Raw genomic sequence first — 21,413 nt, forward strand, 5'->3', positions numbered from 1 at the left:
GCATGTTTCTCTAATGGTGCACAATCTTAAAATCTTGATGTTTAAGTAATGATTTCCTGCATCAAGATAGAGACAGCAGCTAATGACAAAATGTGCAACTTTAGAGTAGTGAAACTTCTCTGTGTGGCTTGGAAGTGACCCTAGTTACCTTAAATTTTATTTCATACTAGTTTCTCACTACTTGACACAAGCATGTACTCTTTTAATTCCATTAGTTGTATGGGTCTAAGTAGTTCTATATTTCCTATCTATGAGAAATTTTAGGAAAAACCATAAGAGAACAATCAGTATGGGATTTTTCAAGGAGGTGAAATATATGTACACTTTTTTAATAATTAACTCAAAGAAACCTTAAATAGCTCTGTGAGTCATGTGATCTACCTAATTATTCTATTAAAGTGATACATTTGCTAGCAGTTAGCTAGGATATATAATGGCAGCAGTTAGCACCCTTTTAGAAATACTGCCTGAGGTTTCTAACTTGTACTCTTTTAACTGGTCTGCTCTATGTGTACACACAGGGGTGAGGATGAGAAGATGAGGTGTTCCAGTGGTAGGAAATGGAAGCTCAGTACCATGTTCACATGACTCAATGATTCTTGCAGGTTTCCATAGTCTGTTATATTTTATTCAGTACAAAGTATTCTGGTTATTTCTAAGTAAGAGCTGGATATAGTAATTTTAAAACAATGTATTATATCACTTAGAAAATATTTCTGGGTATTAGGGTGGTATGTCTTTCCATAGATTAGTCCTATTCTAACATTAGATTGCAGCATGTGTGGTTAAAGGCACTGGCATAACATTTAGAAAATTATAATGATAGCAGAGCCCTTGCTAATTAGATGCACGCCACAATCTATACTTTGGGATTGAAGAAATTAGTAAAACCATTTTGTTTATCTTGTAAATGATTGCTTTTACTGTCAGATTGTCATTTATTAAGGCATTTTAAGTTAAGAGTAAATTCATCTCGGTCTTGGCAAAGTCACCTGTGAATTTCTTCTGTCCAAGCCAAGTACTGAGAAGGGAGAGAGTAGAAGAGAGCCTTGGTTCCCCCCCTTAGAACTCTGTCTCTACCAGTCTTCACGACAGTATAATAATGATAATCTCTTCTTCAAGCCACCTTAGGTCTCATGCTTGTTCTGACCCCACTTACTCTCCAGTCACTGCTTTCCCTTCTGAACTAACACAATCTTATGATTATAATTCATTATTTATAATTTTGTTTCTGTTTCTTAAGCTTTATCTGTGTTCATGTACTTGTCCTACAGTACTACCTTTAGAAGAAAAATCATTTTACTGTATTTCCTTGTTCTTTTGAATATCTTTTCCTCCTTGGAGGTACTTAGAAAAATGCTTATACAAAATAGGTGCTTGATAAATGCACCTCTTTAAGAAAAGTCTGGTGCTTATTTCAGTTTTTGTATTTTTAATAGTTATATTATTTTGCTTGCTTTCTAGGCACACAAACCAATGGTCTGGACTTTCAGAAGCAGCCTGTGCCTGTTGGAGGAGCAATCTCAACAGCCCAGGCCCAGGCTTTCCTTGGACATCTCCATCAGGTAGAATGTTCTGCTCAACCATATGTGAGAGTAAAAAACGGAGGCATGGAATGCTAGGGCCTGGGGAAGCGATTTCAGAATGTGGGACTGTTTAAGTTGATTAAAGCCTGGTGCTATCAGCATCTAATCATGTCATTCTGAATGGTTAGTATGGAATCCTATAGATTAGTTGACTGTATAGCTATTGACCCCACAGCTGTGTGAACAAAAGAGTTCCTTGTTACAGACACAATATATTTATGACAACTGGGTTACTGTTTTTGTGAGTGTGGTCTGTGGTGGCTGACTGAAGGTAGTAAATGACAAAGTCATCCAAAATGATGTAGCTCCCATTGCCTGAGACCTGCTATGTAAGGCTCTGAGCTCACAGCTCATAGCCCTTCTTTAAAACAGTTTCAAACCATTTTGATTTGGGCTACTCAGAGCCTTTGCTTGACTGTGAACCCCCTGGTTTGGGGTTCAACTTTATTACCCTTATGTTACATGAATTTCTCCCAAGTCTAAAACAGGCTGTGGATTCTGTTCATCCACATTTTAGCTTTAAGGTATAGGGAAAGAGAATATAAAAACAAACATTGACTCCCCAAGAGTTTTGGGATGTGGGAACTGGTTGAAAATGGAAAGTAAATAAAACAATGAAAACATTTGGGAGATAGATTATCAGAGTGTCTCAACCCCTTGATATTAACATAAATCAAGATTTATTTATGATAAATTTATTTATGACTTATTAGAGCAATACTTTGTGTAACTTGGTGATCTTTACCTCAGATAAACCCTAGAACCAATTTAGTGTTCAAATTGTGTTGGTCAGCAGTGTTGGTGGTAGTGACTTTAGTGATGATAGTGCCTGATGGTATTAGTGGTAGAGGTTCAATGAAAAGCACATATGGACATAAAATAGTAGATATTCAATAACTATTTGTTGAACAAATGAATGAATGAATGAATGGTAAAATATATGGGAATACAGAGGAAGAAATGATTAACTCATCCTGTGTAGTCTAAGACATTATCGTAGAGAGGATGATTTTTGAGCCAAGTTTTAAATGGAGTTGTAAAGGGATGCTCTCACTTTTTATTTTCAACTTTCTATTTTGAAAACTTTCAAATCTATAGAAAAGTTATAACCGTAGAACAATTTTCAACCAAAAGCTCTTCATCTGGCATCACTAATTGTTACTTTATTACCATGTATTCTTAATCTGTGTGTGTTTGTACACATACATTTTGTGTGTTTATATATATGTCAACTTGTCCCATTATTGTGATACTGAATTTGATCATTTGATTAAGGTAGAGTCTCAGATTTGTCTACTGTAAAGGTAACTTTCTTCCTCATAATTAGTAAATAATGAGGAGATACTTTAAGACTTGTAAATACCTTGTTCCTCAACAGAGTTTTACCCAGAAACATCATGATTTAAATAAAATTACAAAGAAACTTTATCTCCTTTAAATCTTTGTACCTGAAACTCTTTCCTCTGGCTCTTTGACTGACTTCTTAGCCTTTGATCTTAAACATACTATCTTTTCATATAGTTCTCCCTTGGTTACACTATGTCTAAAGTGTGTTCTCCAGAAACCTCTGGATTTTGTTCTGTTTTAGGTGCTTTTTTCTCTTTTCTCTCTCTTTTTTGTTTTTTATTTGGAGGGAGGGTTCTTACTTCAACTCACAGGACTTTCAGTTTAAATAAAGGACACCGCCCTCAGTTAATTTTAGTTAGCTCTGAACTCTATACTGATCTCCATATCAACACTTATATTTAAGTTCAGGAAATCTTGATGCTGTGTGATAAATCCAAAATGGAATTCTTATCTTCATGTTAATGACACTACCATTTTCTGAGTCTTCCAAATTTGAACCTGGAATAATACATGACTTTTTTTTCTTCATCTATATCCAGTCAGTTGCCACGATCCTATGTAGCACCTTGAAATACTGTTCATGTTTCCTACTTCTAATTCCCACTACTGCCATTCTAGGGTTGGTTTCCATTTATTCTATCCTACTTTATATAACAATCCAGTTATTTTGTACAATGTTGCTCAATTTGGATTTGTCTGATGTTTCATCACAGTTAGATCAGGTTATATACTTTGGGAAGGAATACACTGTAAATAACGCTTGGTTCTAACTCAGTAAAACATACAATTGTAGAGGATTGTTGATGACCACCTCTAATGATGGATGTCAACAGTATTAGACTAGAACTTCCCCGATTTCTTTACTTAATAGGTCCAGCTCGCTGGAACAAGTTTACAGGCTGCTGCTCAGTCTTTAAATGTACAGGTAAGCTGGGACATGGGATTATGGATCAATTTTTCTATTCATTTTTACCATATTTTTCTAATTTTCTGTAATGAGTATGCAATAATTTTATAATGAAAATACTTAGAATTATTACTTTTTTTCTTACTGAATCTCATAAAGATTTAAATAATGATAATAGTTGCCATTAATGAAAATCCATTTTATATTATTCCACTGTGAATGTCCACAGGTGAACAAGAAAAGTCTACTTTTAAAGTTTTATATGTAAGTTCGGTAAAAATGTTTCTCAGTTGTACAGCCATAACACATGCCTAAACACAAAGCAAAAGAATACCTTAAATGTCCTTTTGTTTCCAAATGTATTTTTATTTATCATTTTTCATATCTTAGGAAAACACTATAATATAGGAAAGAGCACTGGAATGAAAGACAGAGGTCCTAGGTTTGAATTCTCATTCTGCCACTAACTAGCTGTTTGAACTTTGGCAAGTCACTTAACCTCCTGGGGCGCATTTTTTTCTTATACAGTTGGCACTCCCTATCCCCAGGTTCCACATCTGCTGGTACAGAGGGCTGGCTGACTGTGAGGGACTTTAGCATCCACAGATTTTGGTGTCCATGGGGGGTCCTGGGACTAATCCTCTGTGGATGCCAAGGGGCAACTGCATGTATTTAAGTGGGGAAATTTAGAAGATCACCAGAGGTCCTCTCTGCTCTAAAATGTTGTGAGTTTGAGGATTGCAATTAAACATATTTATAAACATTAATGGGCTTCATACAGTCAAAATTTTGAAGACAACACTTAAATCTGGGTGCTTTGTTTCTATGAACCATATGGTAAAACGTGCAAAGTTCAAGTATTATGCATGACTCCATAATATTTCAATCAACCTGCTGCTTCCTTTCATCATAGTGTTTAGGTAACTAACAGTCAAGAGGAAAAAACAGTATCCTGGAAGGTTGATTTCAGTGTTGCTAATGCCTAAAGACCTTGGGTTGAGCATTCCATGAAACCGAGTAGAGTATGGACCTAGTAACACATGGAGACAAGAAGAGAAAAGAAAAGGAGATAATGTGACCTTCCTTTCTGAGAGAGAGGAGGCGGAAAATTGCCTTGGTTTCCATGGTAAACTTTCATCCCTTAGAGAGATGTTGGCAAACAGGCTGAATCTCCAGTGCGGAATGTTTACAGTCTTGCACTGTAATTATCTCTCAATGACTGGCAGAATTAATCAGAGCCTTTATGTTAATTAGCCTTGCTGCAGTCCCCAAAACAGGTGGTGGGAAATATGCAAATCTATGCAGAATTTTCATGCTCTGCATAACCAGTTTTAATTACCATAAAATTTTCTCTCAGTGCCCCTTTCCAGGAGTATGTTCTCTTTCCCTCTTGACTGCAGCATTTTCTAAGTTTGTGTGTTACTTGATGGGGGATGCTGAATTTATAGTTCTTCAAAATATTAGACGAAAAGTTCTGTGGGTCAAGTAATCAATTTATAAGATGGTATATAAGGAAGTTTTAGACTGACCACCAAAGACATGTCAAAATGTTGGAATGGAGGGTCTGTCTAATGTAAACTATAGGTTGAAATTGTATTCTTCCCTTACTCCTTACTTCCAGAGTTGAGGATTTGGGTTTGTGAAAAATTCTGTTGACTCGTGGAGGACCAAATTATTTTTTCTTCTTAAAAATTATAATTGCAGCTTTGCTGATATTGGAACAAAAAGTCTGAAAACTTAATACGTAAAATTAGGAAAATACAAAGGTTTAGAAGAAAGGAAAAGAGTGAAATCAGAAAACTCATGATTAGATAAGTCTGTATTGTAAATAATTCTTAAAACATGGAATTGTGAGTACATTTTTAAAAAATCAACTATTTAAAATCTTTTATTCCCCCCCCACCTCAGTCTAAATCTAATGAAGAATCGGGGGATTCACAGCAGCCAAGCCAGCCTTCCCAGCAGCCTTCAGTGCAGGCAGCCATTCCCCAGACCCAGCTCATGCTGGCTGGAGGACAGATAACTGGGGTAAGTTTTCACTGAGAAATTTGTAACAAACTTTCTCTGTGTCAGAACTGCCATTGGGGGACTTCCCTGACAGTCCAGTGGTTGAGACTTTGCCTTCCAGTGCAGGGGGTGTGGATTTGATCCCTGGTCAGGGAGCTAAGGTCCCACATGCCTCACTGCCAAAAAACCAAAACGTAAAACAGAAGCAATATTGTAACAAATTCAATAAAGACTTTAAAAAAATGGTCCACATCCAAAAAAATCTTTCAAAAAAAAAAAAAAAACTGCCATTGGTCAATATCTGATTAGAACTGTTGGCTGTAGCAGACAGTAGTAACACGGCTATGCCTGGCACTGTTATGTCTTTAAAGGAACTTCCTGCACCGTAAGCAGCTCTGAGAAAGGAACTATCTTTGTCACGAGTTTTCAGGGTATTTTTTCTTACTATTGCAGATATGCTCTGGGTAAACTAAGGACTTCTTAAAATTCACGTTTCAACCGTTGCTTCATCATGCAGTGGCGTCACGATCCCATGGTTGAGACGGTTACAGTGATGAAATTGTAGTTGTCAGTTTGGAGTTAAAACATCACTGCAGAGTAATGGATTAGTACCTACAAAAGAAAAACATTTTAAGTTACCGTATAGCGTTCTAAAATGAAACTTCTGATCTCATATCCTGGCTCTGTAGTTTACTGTATTGGCTAATTACTTCATCTCTCTGTGCCTCAGTTTTCCTTCAGTTAAATGAAAATGTTAATAATACTTATCTAACAGTATTGTTTTAAAGATTAAGAGTAATAACATACATAAAACTCATAGAACAGTGCTTGGCATGTAGTAGCATTCAATAAATGTCATCTGTTTTTATCGATAGTAAATTGGCCTGTGCAAATATATTAAGCTTTTAACTTTTGAGCTGTCTTCGCTCTGAGACATCATTAAAAATATTTTTCCAATGTTGACAATTTGTCTATTAAGTTATCTTTTTTGGGGGGTCGAGAGGAGTGGTAAGTTATTTGTTATTCAATTCACATCATGTCAACCCACAAAATTTTTTATTTCCTTCATTTCAGTTAAGTTTGTTTTGGCAGTGGTGGAAGGCTCTTTTAAGAACTGTTGCAAACTTGTTTACGAAATCCCATCAGTAGAGATTAATATATGTTATGTTATATAAAATATTTATAAACGTATCTCGAAGCGTATTGGGTTTTTGAATGATTTGATTTTGATTCTTATATCTCTAATGCACAAACTGTATCAGACCCTTTTTGAAAGAGGATTGTGCCATTAAGTGACTGTACATGCGCTTCAGAATATTCCTTCTTGGTTTGATCAGAACATGTCACCAAAAAGAAGGTAGAACATACTTATCACTTTAAGTGTGTTTGAAATAAGTTGCACTATGAAAGCAAGTTTAAATCTTCAAATACATTTCCTGTTTTCTTTGGGTTTTGTTTTGAGTGACTAGTGTTTACAATAGTTGGAGACACTTGGGATTCCAGGTTCAGAATGGCTGGAGCTTCTATTAAACTTGGGCATTAGGATTCATTTGCATGTAAAGAGAGCGGCTGTCACCACCTGTTTCACAGAGATAATGTGTTGGAAAGAGGATGTAAAGTTGCAGAGACCCAATGCTTTCAATAACAGAAAAGGCTGTTGGGGAGGAGGCTGTAGGGACTTGGAAAAGAAACAAATGGACCTCATATTCTTTAGTCATATCTTAGGACATAATGAAATGATGGAATATGGCAGGGATTCATGCTAATGGGAAGCAGCTGGGCCTTATCAGTTCTTTCTTGGTCAGATCCAGCATCCTTGTTCCTCATTCATCTGACTAATCACTTGCTGTTCTGTTGGGTGTAAATTTCTTTTCATATCCTGTCAGCACTGATTCTTTTTTTTCTTGCTTACTAGTTAATTACTTTTTTGCCTGAACCCTAGGGCCTTGGACAAGCTTGAATGATTAAGTCCAGAGTGAGGACCACCATTTTAATTTAAATGGTCTGCTAGTCCCGGTAGCTTGATGGTTAATGAACATTTTATTTTAGCCTCATGCTAACCATGTGAAGTTGGGTAGCTAAGGTTTAATACCACTTGAGTTGCTTACTTCAAAACAGTGGCCTTGCATTAGAGGCCCGTCTCCTTCAACCCTTTCCGACTGTTTGTCCTGATTTTGTTTAGCTGACTTTGACGCCAGCCCAGCAACAGTTATTACTACAGCAGGCACAGGCACAGGCACAGCTGCTGGCTGCTGCAGTGCAACAGCATTCCGCCAGCCAACAGCACAGTGCTGCTGGGGCCACCATCTCAGCCTCCGCCGCCACGCCCATGACTCAGATCCCCCTGTCTCAGCCCATCCAGATCGCACAGGTGAGTGAGTAACTCTCATAGCTGGGGCAGGAAGGGAGGAATAAAATGGCAGGTTTTCTTCGGTATTAAGCTTACTCCCTGATTGTTAGTGTGAGGTAAGTGGTGTAGCCTTCTCTACCACTGAGCTAGAAATAATACATTTGTTTGCTTATTTGAGTTGATATTATAAACACATAACTGATTATTTGAATAACTGACTGTTTATATTAAGTGACAATTCTTGAATAATTGGCTGGCATATTTCTGAAGCAGGGGATTACTGTATTTATTTTAATTAGCTAATTACAGCAGGCATGGGTTCTTTCATGTGCTCTGCAGTGAATGTTGCCACCCATGTGTGAGAGAAACTGCACGTCATCTTTCTGCTAGAGTGATTAGCTCTGTGCAGAATTGCATTAGAGTGTTGTTTGGCTTTAATTTTTGCATTCTAGGGCAAAGTATCCAGAGATAATAAAAATGTATTTAAGAGGCATAGACAGTTCTACCAAGGAGGAAAAAGGGTAAATGAAATCCTTTATCTCAAGGAGAGGAAAAAAGTATAAGTAGTCATATCAGTGAAATGTATGAAGAGTTATTATGAGTCTAGTGCAGATAATTATCTTTATCCCCCCAGAGAAGGCTCAGAAATAGACTTAAATTGTAGCTAGAGTTTGACTAAACATTAAAAAAGAACCAGTCAACTAGAAGTGTACAGAATAGATGTCAGGCTAATCTTTATGACTGTTATATACAATCTTTATCAAGATCATGTTTTTATTTTGGCCATTTTTTTCATCACCAAATAAATGTTTTTAGTGCCTAAGCTGTGAGACTCTATGTTGACATTATTCTAATAAGATAATATACATGAAAGTATGTTGAAAATTATAAAATACTAGGCCAATATAAGCAAGTTTATTATGTTGTAGATCAGATTTTTATATGGATAGCTATTTTTTTTTAATTTTTACACTGATTTCTCAGTTGAGTTAGATAGGCTGATGCCACATTTCATGAAGCATTATAAATCTTTTAATTTATTGATGCAAGTTCAGACGTAGCACTCTCAATTTTTGCTTAACAAGAGAAAACTCTAATCAAACACTTAAAAACTCAACCTATTCTTTTCTCACTTGAGAGAAAAACCCATATTGGTCTCTACATGTTAAAAACACAACCATAAGCATTTGTTCTGAGGGAATTTTAAATAACTATTGAAAATTAGATACAGCATAAGTCACGACACAATATATGCCCACAGAAATAACAAGTCCTTGTAGCAGCTCCAGGTTTCTTCACATGCTTTGTGAATGCACCCAGAGCATATCCTTGTTGGGAGTTTATAAGAATGTCAAATATTAACTCTTCTTTATTTGGATGGCAGAATTCATCATCTGGGAACCTTAAGATTAAGCAAGCTTTTATTTCAGAGTCTCCAATCCATGTTTTAATCCTAATTTTTTAGGATCTGCAGCAACTGCAACAACTTCAGCAGCAGAATCTCAACCTGCAACAGTTTGTGTTGGTACATCCAACCACCAACCTGCAACCAGCGCAGTTTATCATCTCACAGACGCCCCAGGGCCAGCAGGGTGAGCGCCTCCTTAGGGCTTATTAGTGGTACGGTACACCAAGGCTGTCCACTTGTGTGACATACATGCTGACTACTGTCATTTTGGCCCAGAAGCTGTCCATTAGAACAGTGTTTTTATTAAATTTTATTTAACCTTAAGCTCAGTATTCATGTTGAGAAAAATATTTTTTTTGTCATGCATACCTAATTATTGAAGGTCATCCTTCACTGCCTTTCATCTGTTTAATCAGTAAGGAGGACCATGGGTTTGGCCAAAATTCTAAATTAAATCCTTCAACATGCTGAACATACATTGGATAAATTGCTTTTATGTTCTGATAGTTTTTCATGGGAATGTGTTCAAAGAATGGGCTGAGCATTGTAAGTATACGCTTCTAACAATCACTTGTTTTCTTTTAAAGTTTAAGAAGGAGAGGGTGTCATGTTAGAAATTGTGCAAATTTTGTGAATTATAAAAAACATCTTCAAGGCCTTTTAGTGCTGAATATTGTTGTGTTACTGCTGTATAAAGTTCAATCATGTTTGTAATGGAATCAGTATAGACAGTATCAGAGTATCAAGGCTTCAACTCAAGGAACATTAGTGCATCTCTATTGATTCCTCATTATTTCTGTTTTTTAGCCTTCTTTCTTCTTGATCATTCATTCCAAAATCTTTTGTTGTATAAATAACCTATTCCACTTTCGATGGATAGGATAGCCTGCACCTTTAATGAACTAGATGGTTCTCTGTCCCAGCATATACTAGCTGTTTCTAATGGCTTCTGAGTTAAGAAGTTGAGCTTTTTTTTTTTTTTTTTTTTTTTGGAGTTTCAAGCTGCTTCCATTTAGAATGCTTCTTCACTTTCATCCATTCCTTGGTAAAATAAAGAATTGGCCAATCAGAGAGGTTATTCAGGTTACGCTAAAGACATCTACCAGTTTTAGTTTGTTCCATATCTTCTTGCCCAAATTGTATTTAACAAGACTGAATTTTAGGCAAATAAGACATTAAGAGTTTTAAGACCAGTAAGACTATCTGGGGATCAGTTGGAAATTTTCACTTCACTTTCTCATTTTTTCTTCTGCCATTTGTTCAAGGTAATCTTTAATGTTTGACATAACATGTTTGTGTTTTACAGGTCTCCTGCAAGCGCAAAATCTTTTAACGCAACTACCTCAGCAAAGCCAAGCCAACCTCCTACAGTCGCAGCCAAGCATCACCCTCACCTCCCAGGTCGGTTTTCTTCCATGAGGGTTGCTTTCTTTTATCCTGTTGTCTTGAGACTCTTTGGGGATTTGTTTAACTTAAAACCACAACCCCTTAATAAAAATAATTCAAATAGTTTTCCAAAACTCACCAAAATTTCAAAGCTAGGCTTATCAGCTTGATAAAGCAGTGCTACCAAATTGATGTAGTCTTTGAAAATCTTCAAGGAGTCCCTATTTTCTTATATTTTCATAAAGAATAACTGTGTTAGCACCAAATGATTAATGAGTTCTGGCTGTTTGACCACCCTCCCCACCCTGATATTTGGCAGTAGAGATTACCCCTTGAGCTAGATCTAGAGCCTGAGTTAAAACCCATCATTGCCCTTTGCTCCTTCTCAGAAACTGCAAAGAAGCTCTTATCTCTGTGTTTTATTCCATCTCAACTTTTAGATGTTGCTTTAGCTAATTTTTACCAGAGTTTAAGGCATCTAGAGGGTCTAGGCAGGTCTAGGCGTCTAGAGGTTTAAGCTTTAGATCTAGTTCTGTTTCTTTCCTAGCTGTGACTTTGAGCATGTCATTTCACCTCTCTGCACCTCTGTTTCCTCATAGGTAAATTAGGTGATGGAACTAGCTGATCCTGAATTCCCCTTCCATCTCTGATTCTCTTTGTCCATAATCGTGGAAGTTATCAGTTAATACTAACAAATTACTAGATTTGACAAAATTCAACAACTGTTTATGATAACAACTCTTCTAGGAATTAGGAGGTAACTTTCCCAGCCTGCTAAAAGGCATCTACAAATAAACCATCATAAAGACTGAATACTTTCTCCCTAAGATCAGGAACAAGGATGTCCACTGTTACCACTTTTATTCAGCATTGCACTGAAGGGCCTAGCAAGGCAATAAGACAAGAAAAGTAAATAAAGGACGTATAGATTAGAAAGGAAGAAGTAAAGTGTCTTAATTGGTAGATGACATGATTGTCTATGTAGAAAATCCAAATCCAAGGAATCTACAAAAAAGTTGCTGGAATTAATAGTTGAGTTTAGCAAGTATGTAGGATACAAAGTCAATATACAGAAATCTATATACTAACAACAGGCATTTGGAAATTTAAATTAAGAAGAAAAATAGTTACAGTAATTAGGGATAAATTTAACAGAACATTTGTAAAACCTGTATATTGAAAACTACAAAATCTTGCTGAGTGAAATTGAAGAAGACCTAAATAAATGGAGAGATATAATGTGTTCATGAAGACTTTGGTTGTTAAAATGTGAGTTCTCTCCAAACTGATCTATAAATTCAACACAGTCCCAATTAATATCTACAGGGTTTCTTTGTAGAAGTTTGCATGGTGTTTCTAACATTTGTACAGGATTGTAGAGGACATAAAATAGCCAAACAATTTTGAAAATTAAGAAAGTTGATGTCAAGAAAATTAAGAAAGTTGATGTCATATGGTAATGGCATATGAATAGAAATGGAACAGAAGTCCAGGACACTCACACACATAGAGCCAACTGATTTCCCACTAAGGTGCCTAAGGATTTCAGTGGGAAAAGGAAAGTCTTGTTTCAGGTGCTGAAACAATTTGCTAGCCATAGGCAAAAAAAAAAAAAAAAATGAACCTTACTCCTTATTTCACAATGATACACAAAGATTAATTTGAAAAGGGTTGCAGACCTAAATTCTAGAAGAAAACTTAGGGGGAAATCTTTGTATCCTTGTGTAAGATAGTGATTTCTTAAGTGGGACACAAAAAGCGCTAACTGTAAAAGAAAACAAATGATAAATTAAATTTCATAAAAATTAAAAGCTTCTGTTGGAAAAACAAAAAGAAAAGCCACAGACTGGAAGAAAATATTCTTAAAACTTTTATCTAATAAAAGACTTGTATCCAGAATATATAAAGAACTCATACAACTCAATAAGACAATGTGTTTTTTTTTTAAAAGGGAGTGTATGCAAAATATTTGAAGATACTTCACCAAAGAAGGCATGTAAATACCCAATAAGCATATGAAAAGATGCTCAAAATTATTAGTCATCAGGAAAATGCAAAAGAAATATCACTACACACCCATTAGAATGGGCAAAATTAAAAAGACTATAATAATGCCAAGTGTTGATGAGAGTATAAAGCAACTACAGCTCTTATATATTGCCTGTGGGGTTGCAAATTGGTACAGACACTTTGGAAAACATCTTGGCAGTTTCTTATAAAGTTAAATATACATGTACCTTATGACTCAGCAGTTCTACTCTTAGAAATGAATGCATTTGTCCACACAAAGACCTGTGTATGACTGACTGTTCATAGCATCTTTATTCGCAATCACCCCAAAGTGGAAACAGCCTAAACATTCATCAGCTGGTGAATAGATAACATGAATTTTGGCATATCTGTATGATGGAATGCTACTCAGCCATAGAAGGAAATGTACTTCTGATACATTCAACGTCATGTATGAATTTCCGAAGCATTATGCTAAGTGAAAGAAGCCAAACATAAAAGACTGTATACTCTATGATTCAATTTATATGGCATTTTACAGCAGACAAAACTATAGGGACAGAAATCATGTCAGTGGGTGCCAGGGGATGGGGGCTAGGGGTGGGGATTGAGAGCAAGGGACACAACGAAACTTTTCGGGGTGATGGAAATTTTCTGAATCTTAATTGTGGTAGCAGTTATATGACTATATAGTTGTCAAAACACATCAAACTGTACACTTTTAAATGGTGCACTTAACTGTGAATAAGCTGAATTATAAAAATGATGTTGGAAAAAAGCCTATACCAGCAATTCCTTCCTGGCCTACGAGCTTTGTAAACAGTGGCAGGGCTGTTGTAGCTTCATCCGGACTCCTGCTCACCGAATTTTACTCTACTATTTCTAGCTCTGGCCCAGTCCAGCCTGAGGTTTCTGGAGTTGGGGTAACTTACGTGTAACCACCCCACCAAAAGATACCTAAGCTATTTTTAGTCCTATATTATTTGAGAACGGGCCTACTTCAAGCCTAGAAATGAAGCAACCATCTGATAGTTGAGACTCACCTCTACTTATCAACCAGTTTCAGTGGGAAGTTACAACCACATAGGACTCTAATATGGTTGGTACAGTTTTGGGCTCCTCCAGATGGTCATATTAAAGTTTTCTCACTGTCAACATGCCAGAGAGATAAATTTTGTTGTCTTCATTGAAGCAGGATGATAGAGAGGAGCTTACCCGAGGTGTAGGCCTGTGTAATTCCTCTTGTGCAGTTTTCAGGGCCAGTTAGTTCAGTTGGAGAAAGCATATTACTAATGAGGTCAGAGTTAGGGGTATATGACCCATTTAAATTAAAAGAGAAAAGCACATAGCCATGGACTTCACCTGTAATCTTGTCCTATAATCTCTCACCTGGGTTTCTGTTCACAGGAAGGGCTAACTGAGCAGTTATGATGCAGAGTCAGGGCAGCACGTCCCAGTAGTGAATACTCAGAAGGGTGGGTTCTACTCAGGGGTTGTGAGTAAAACAGTGTAGCCTTGTGTTTGTGTAATAAGGAGATTTAATATTTTCTTTAAAAAAAAATAGATTATACCCTCATGTCTGCAAATAAACTTTAGATGGATTTCAATAATTAAATATTTTAAAAGACATAGAAGAAGCTAGGAGAATATTAAAAGGAATTTTATCCAAGTTAGAAATAAGTGAAAGCTTTCTCAGATTTGAAGCAACAGAAGATATTAGAAAGGAAAAAAACAAAAGTTCACCCAAATTATAATTTAAGACTTATGTACACTGAAAAATAAAAGGAAAAAAGCAGATTGGGAAAATTACTTGTATTAATACAACAGACAAAGGCTTTATCTATAACATTTGATTGAGCTCTTTAAGGATAAGGGTGAGAATAAGGATGTCATTACAAATGGGTTACAGATGTAAGTTCAATTCACATGAAACGAAATACAGGTAATAACATGTGGGGAAAATTTGGCTTTAAGTAATAAGAGAAATATGAATTAAGGAAACAGCAAAGTACAATTTACTCCCTGAGTTAGCAAAACATTTTTTAAAACTGCTAAAACAAATCATGTGGAGAACATGCTATAGTGAGAACCAGCATTATGTATGATGTATACCAAAAGCCATGAAATTGTTTATGGTGTACTCTTTATCCAGTTATAGAAAATCCTTTGTAAATTTATCTCAAAGAACTAATTACAAAGGTGGAAAAAAGAACTGTATGCACAAGAGTGTTTCATTGTGGTGTTACGTGTTAGTGAAAACAAATGAAAAAGTGCCTAGCAATGAAGAAATTGTTAAATAAATTATGATAATATTGCCTTTCAGTCAGCCTTTGAAAATGATAATTACGATGACTGAAACAACATAGGGAAAAAAATTAAAACATAATGTTAAGTGAGAAAAGCAGAGTATAAAATTCTGTTACCATAATTACAGTTAAGGTTAAGAACGTAGATCTGAGGGAGGATGAAAACTTCTAGGGGTAATGGATAAATTTAGGGCATTGTATATGGTGATGGTATATATTCATGGATGTTTATCTTCAAACTCATCAAGATGTATACATTATACGTGTACAACTTTTTTGTATGTCAGTCATACCTCAATTAAATAAAAAAAGTTTACTCTTCGATTTTATGCCCTATGGTCCATTCCAATGTATTAATCATATTTTAAAAATTACTCCGATCTGTGGGATGTATGCCTTGTTAGTAGAGATTTGAAAATTGTAATTTGTGAGAAACATTTACAGATTAAATTTAGTGCAACAAATTAAAAAGCATAAAAAATGTAGCTCTATGGATGAAAACTTGAAGAAGTAGACTGAAGTGAAGCTATTGTTATTTAAACTGCGGGTGATTTACTTTTCCCCCTTAAAATAGTTTTAATAATCTTATATGTTTTTTATAATATTGTGTTACAAGTTGGAGATATGATAGTGATAAGATGGGTATGGTCTCTGCTGTTTTGAAACTTATAGTTTAAGTGGCATGTTTATTATGATATAGATTCTTAAAAATAAAGACTGATTTATTAAATGGCATGAGATGCATGTATTCAAGCCATTTGAAAACCCAAAGACAATGGATTTCATTTTTGTGTATTCAAGTCTTTTCCATAGACTTACATGTTTAACCTTAACTGTAACTGAAGTGTATATAGCATCACACTCTGCTTTTCTCACTGGGCATTATGTTGTACCTTCTACAGTGACACATGGTCTTCCTAGTTCTTGAATAGAGCCATTTCCTTAAATTGTTTACTTGCAGCCATTCCAGATATAAACTTAAATATCTTGGTGTATGTTTGTTCTTATTCTTTTGTTCCTTCTCTAGCAGCCAGCCACCCCAACACGCACAATAGCAGCAACCCCAATTCAGACACTTCCACAGAGCCAGTCAACACCAAAGCGAATTGATACTCCCAGCTTGGAGGAGCCCAGTGACCTTGAGGAGCTTGAGCAATTTGCCAAGACCTTCAAACAAAGACGAATCAAACTTGGATTCACTCAGGTAAGATGAACCCACCTTTAACTTAGATTTCCCTCCTTGGCTGGGTCCAAATATTTGCTTTCCATGTCCAAAGAGACTTCTAAGGAACAATATATTTCTCAGCCTTCTTTTTCAGTTTTAGACTGTAACTTGTTGTTAGCCATTTTCTGCATTTATAAGTTTAGACTTTCATCGTATGTATTCATTTATAAATTTATAATTTATTGTTAGGTTAAAATCGTTAAGATTTCTCTCAGAACACAGGCCTCTGAAATTAGAATAATACCAATACATGGTGAGAATTTAAAAGATTGTGTTGGAGGATGATATAACTATACTGAGGGCTTTGTTATTTGAAAAACATCTGGTTCTAGACCTTCGTGCTACATATGTGTAAGATTGAGCGGAGTAAAGATTACAAGATCTTTTATAGTAGCTGAAAGGGGAAATGTTTGAAAGACTTGTTTAAAACCATTTTTTGGAAGAGAGAAAGGGGTGGTGGAAACACACACACACACACACACACACACACACACACACACAGCCCGAACTGAGACTGATTCATCAAATGGGAATCTGTTGAAGATGAAAATTCCAAATTAATTTTTTAAAATGTCACCTAGCAGACGGCTTTTAAAGTATAATAAGCTTAATGGTTTAAACAGGTGTTGGGGTCTGTGGGTTTTTGCCCAAGCACTCCTACTGACTCCCTCTTTAATTAACCTGTCACAAGTAATACTTTTTAAAGCAGGAAAAGAATTAAACTGAATGACATTTATGTGAAATGATATAGGGTCATTAGGTGAAATAAAATTACTGAAGTATAGATTGGATTGGGCATTTTAATGGAATCAGGAGAAACATGGTGGTTTTTTCGCAGAGAATATAATTACTGTTCGAAATTTAAGCCACCACTTAAATACTATCCAAATTATTTTATGTTGAAAGTACAGTAGTGTGCCACCTACTCACTAGTGAGCCTAGTGCGGTCACTGGGCTCCTCCAAAATGACATCCCTGTGTTTTTAAGAACAGGCTTTTATTCCTTATATTTCTTTGGTAATTTATTTTTGCTCAAAGAAACTATTTATTGAGAACATAAAATGTTTTTTTTTAATAGATGTAATTTTAGAGAAAATGCACTCATATTTGTGAGGAGTCTCAGTTGTGAAGGAACAAATTACAATTCAGAAAGATTTTAGTACTTTTTAAACATCTAAACCATGTGGCTTGTTTTCAAAAAAGAAAGCTAAAAGATACAACTAGATCAATAGGGGTAAATTAATAAGCTTAAATAAGTATAAGGTTGGCATGTTTAGCAATGCTTCAGCTCTTAGGCTATTAGCACAGCATACTCTTACGTTTCCTAGGAGTTGTTGCCTGAGTGGTATGCCAGGGGTGTTAAGGCCTTTAAAAATCTTTAACTTTTACCCAGATAGTGGTTTGCCTTTTTGTGGCATTTGACCCAACATACTGCCAGGGTTGTTGCTCTTTCTCTCTCTCTCTCTCTCTCTCTCCTTTTTCTATAAAAGAGCTTCCCTATGGTCTGGTGTTCTGCTGTATGGTTTTATTCTATTATTTGGCACCGCTCTTCCTTATTTTTCAAAATGACTTTGACTTTAGCAGTGACAACATTTCACAGACCTTGACTGTGTGGACTAAGGCACATAATTACTGGTGCAGAATGGGAAGATCAACCTTTTTTTTTAAGTCAAGATACCTCAACTATAGTTTTTTAAACATTGCTTTGTATCTAATTTATTTATACACACACACAGAGGGTAAGTTAGACGTTCCAGTCATTAGTTGAAACAAACAAACAAATCTCTATTCTCTGAGTAAATATACATGTTATTAGGTGTTTTAAACAGTAGTTGTTTTCTAACTTTATAATTGGTTATTAAGGATTACTGTAGATGTCATTACATAATTAGAAGGCATGCCATAGTCTAACACCATCCATCACATGTGATACATTAATTATATCCTAATCCCAGTCTTTGTTTCTTTTTTCCTTTGCTTTTAAAAATATATACATGTAATATAGTTCAGATACAGTATAGTTCAGATTAGGTATGAGTCAACTACTTCAAACATTTACTTTTGTGAGGGGGAGAACCTAAGATGGTTGTGAGTTATAAAAGCATTAAACCAAATTAGTGAAAATTAGTATATTAACTGAGGTACCTGTTGATTTTTAGTCAATGAAATCCTTTAAATGTGAAGTACAATTGTATTATAAATCTCAGTTAAGTGGATTTGTCATTTATTGCTATAGTTTTAGTTACTTGATGGCCTAGCTTTATTTCCAGCCACCAACTGAAGGCATTGTTTCTTATTTTGATGTGATTTTTGAATAGGTATTTCATTTTTTTATATTGTCATTATTGTTACTTTTCATAGAAAGGTATTACAGAAGTTTGTGAACAATTTTTAGTGAATTATGCAATTATAATGTCAGAAAACATTTATTACCATCTGACTTCTACAGCAGGTCTTACATTCAAAGAGTTACAGGGTTTAGTTGGCCTTAGTTTTCTAGGAAGCTGTAATCTAAACAAATAAAGTGACCAAGACATGAATATATGTGACACACAAAGCATAGTTTAATGGCTGACATGTAGTAGGCATCTAGTGAATATTTGTTCACTAAATGAAGTCAGCTTTAATAAATGTATAGAGATACCGCTGTAGATAAAATCTATAAATATATTTATAGATATATTTGTATATAGAGATAATGGATAACACTTCTGCTCTACTCACACTGTCCTGGTTCTTTGGGTTTTACTACAATTGGAAGGAAATCAATAAGCAGTCTACTTTTGCTCTACTTCTGTGACATAGTATATTTAGAGGTGTCAGTAAAACTTTCCGTGATGATGGAAATGTTCTGTATTTGTGCCATCCAGTACAATAGCCACTGTCCACATGTGGCTGTTGAGTACTTGAAAGGTGGCTAGTAGTGCTAAGGAACTAAATTTTTAATTTATCTGATTTTGAATTAATTTAAATTTAAATAACCACATGTGGCTGGTGGTTATTTAAATGCCCATCTATCCTATGGGAAAGATTAGAATATAGATCAGTTGGAGTTCAGGTATTCTCAGTGTCTCATTTTATCTTACAGTTCTAACATTTCTCCTCTATTAAACTTTTTATCAGAAGTTGCTCCCCAGTAAGAAATTGGAGTTTAAAAAGAAATGTTTTCTTTTCCCTGACTAACCCCTAATGCAGGTGCTAATAAACAATGTACTATCCAAAAGATGGATTGTAGGGGAGAGAAATCAAAGGACTGGGATAATCCTAATTCAAAATGAGTGTTGTCAGGATAGTTGGGAGTTGGCTGTCTCTAGTGGAATTAGCTATGTCGTATTTTGGACCAGAAATGTTGCTTTTCTGCCCTGTCACTGAACTAACTGAAATGAGAGCGTGAATTATTTCCACCCCATGAGCTTCTATTATCTATATATACAATAACTATTCAGATATGCCTTTTTCAGCTTTAACAAGAGAGATTCAGCTGGAGGAAAAGCACTCTATACATTTCAAAGGTTATAGGCTTATAGAGAAAGATATTTTTTGTAATATATTCAGGGGATCATTGTTCTATTGCTGTAAGGTTACCAAGTTTCCAGTGCCCATAAAGGTTTGACTAAATGGGTCAAACCTCTCTACTGTGAATTTCTATCTCTATAATGGTTACAAAAGTAGTCCTTTTAGAATACCTGGTTTTTGTAACAAACTTTGAAATCCAAACTAAGGGTGGAAAGGAGATTTTTTTCACTGCTTCCAGAAATGCTTTACAGGAAAAAAATAAAAGAATGAGGCATTATTTCTAAATTTTAAAGTGATTTATGGGAAGTTTGGTTAGTTCAGAAATACCTAAGGTTATCCAGACAGTTACATCTATTAACCCTGTAGGTGATACAGGTTAACTGATTTTTAAAGATTACTTAGATCACTTTGGTTGCATCAATTAAGGGACTTGGTAGAATTTCAGCACTACCTTTTGAGAGTTAGTAGAAACACTTGATATCTGAATTATTACATAAGGTAGCAAGAAGAGATTCAAGATGGAGGGAATATGAAACAGTTTTGAATGTTGTCACAGTCAAGACCTAACTGAGTCCTCACTGGAATACTGTGCTCAACTTAGGAATGGATGTTTTTGTAGGACCCAGTAAATGGAATGATTGTTGGTTCTTTGTCTGGAACAGTTATTGGAGCAGCACCCTCGAGTGAAGACCATAACATTAGATGAATCTTTTCTCCCTCTCTTTCTCTCCCCTCTCCTCTTCTGTGTTACTCTGCAGGGCGATGTTGGGCTCGCTATGGGTAAACTGTATGGAAATGACTTCAGCCAAACTACCATCTCTCGTTTTGAAGCCTTGAACCTCAGCTTTAAGAACATGTGCAAGTTAAAGCCACTTTTGGAGAAGTGGCTAAATGATGCAGGTGGGTGAATGTATAAAACATTTCCTCATTGTTCATTGAAATTGTATAGGAGGGATTGTTTTATTAATTGGGGTTTATATTTCTTATTACATTATTGGTACTACAGAACCTTGACGCTCACAATCTTTGGAGGATCAATATAAATTATGACTACATAAATCAGAGAACTAATTCATTTAAGTAGGCTAGTAATTACAAGGTACATAGTCAGCAATAATTTTTAGCTTTGGAATATTTCTTGTATTTGAGCCCAGGGTGAGAGACAGTTGAAGGAAGTTGAAGAGGGGACCTAGAGAATATTAAATTTAGTAAGTCAAAGAAGAGGGGACCTAGAGAATATTAAATTTAGTAAGTCAAAGACATGTACTATATGATATCACTTATGTGTGGAATCTAAAAGATAATACAAATGAGTCTGTATACATTTAGAAACAGACTCAGACATAGAAACAAACTTACGGTTACC

At 35.5% G+C, this 21,413-nt stretch overlaps 1 protein-coding gene across 3 annotated transcripts in view; it reads left to right on the plus strand.

The window, feature by feature from the left end:
• The window catches only part of POU2F1 (POU class 2 homeobox 1), a 171,373-nt gene that overhangs the window by 122,498 nt on the left and 27,462 nt on the right, over nt 1-21,413 (plus strand). For all 3 annotated transcript variants that reach the window (XM_065894807.1, XM_065894794.1, XM_065894802.1), the window contains 8 exons: nt 1,465-1,565; nt 3,805-3,858; nt 5,749-5,868; nt 8,030-8,218; nt 9,663-9,789; nt 10,912-11,006; nt 16,338-16,511; nt 20,806-20,947. In XM_065894807.1, the coding sequence (XP_065750879.1) occupies nt 1,465-1,565; nt 3,805-3,858; nt 5,749-5,868; nt 8,030-8,218; nt 9,663-9,789; nt 10,912-11,006; nt 16,338-16,511; nt 20,806-20,947 (1,002 nt within the window). The remainder of the gene's footprint in view (nt 1-1,464; nt 1,566-3,804; nt 3,859-5,748; nt 5,869-8,029; nt 8,219-9,662; nt 9,790-10,911; nt 11,007-16,337; nt 16,512-20,805; nt 20,948-21,413) is intronic.

Source organism: Phocoena phocoena, chromosome 1, assembly GCF_963924675.1.
Source record: "Phocoena phocoena chromosome 1, mPhoPho1.1, whole genome shotgun sequence".
NCBI lineage: Eukaryota > Metazoa > Chordata > Mammalia > Artiodactyla > Phocoenidae > Phocoena > Phocoena phocoena.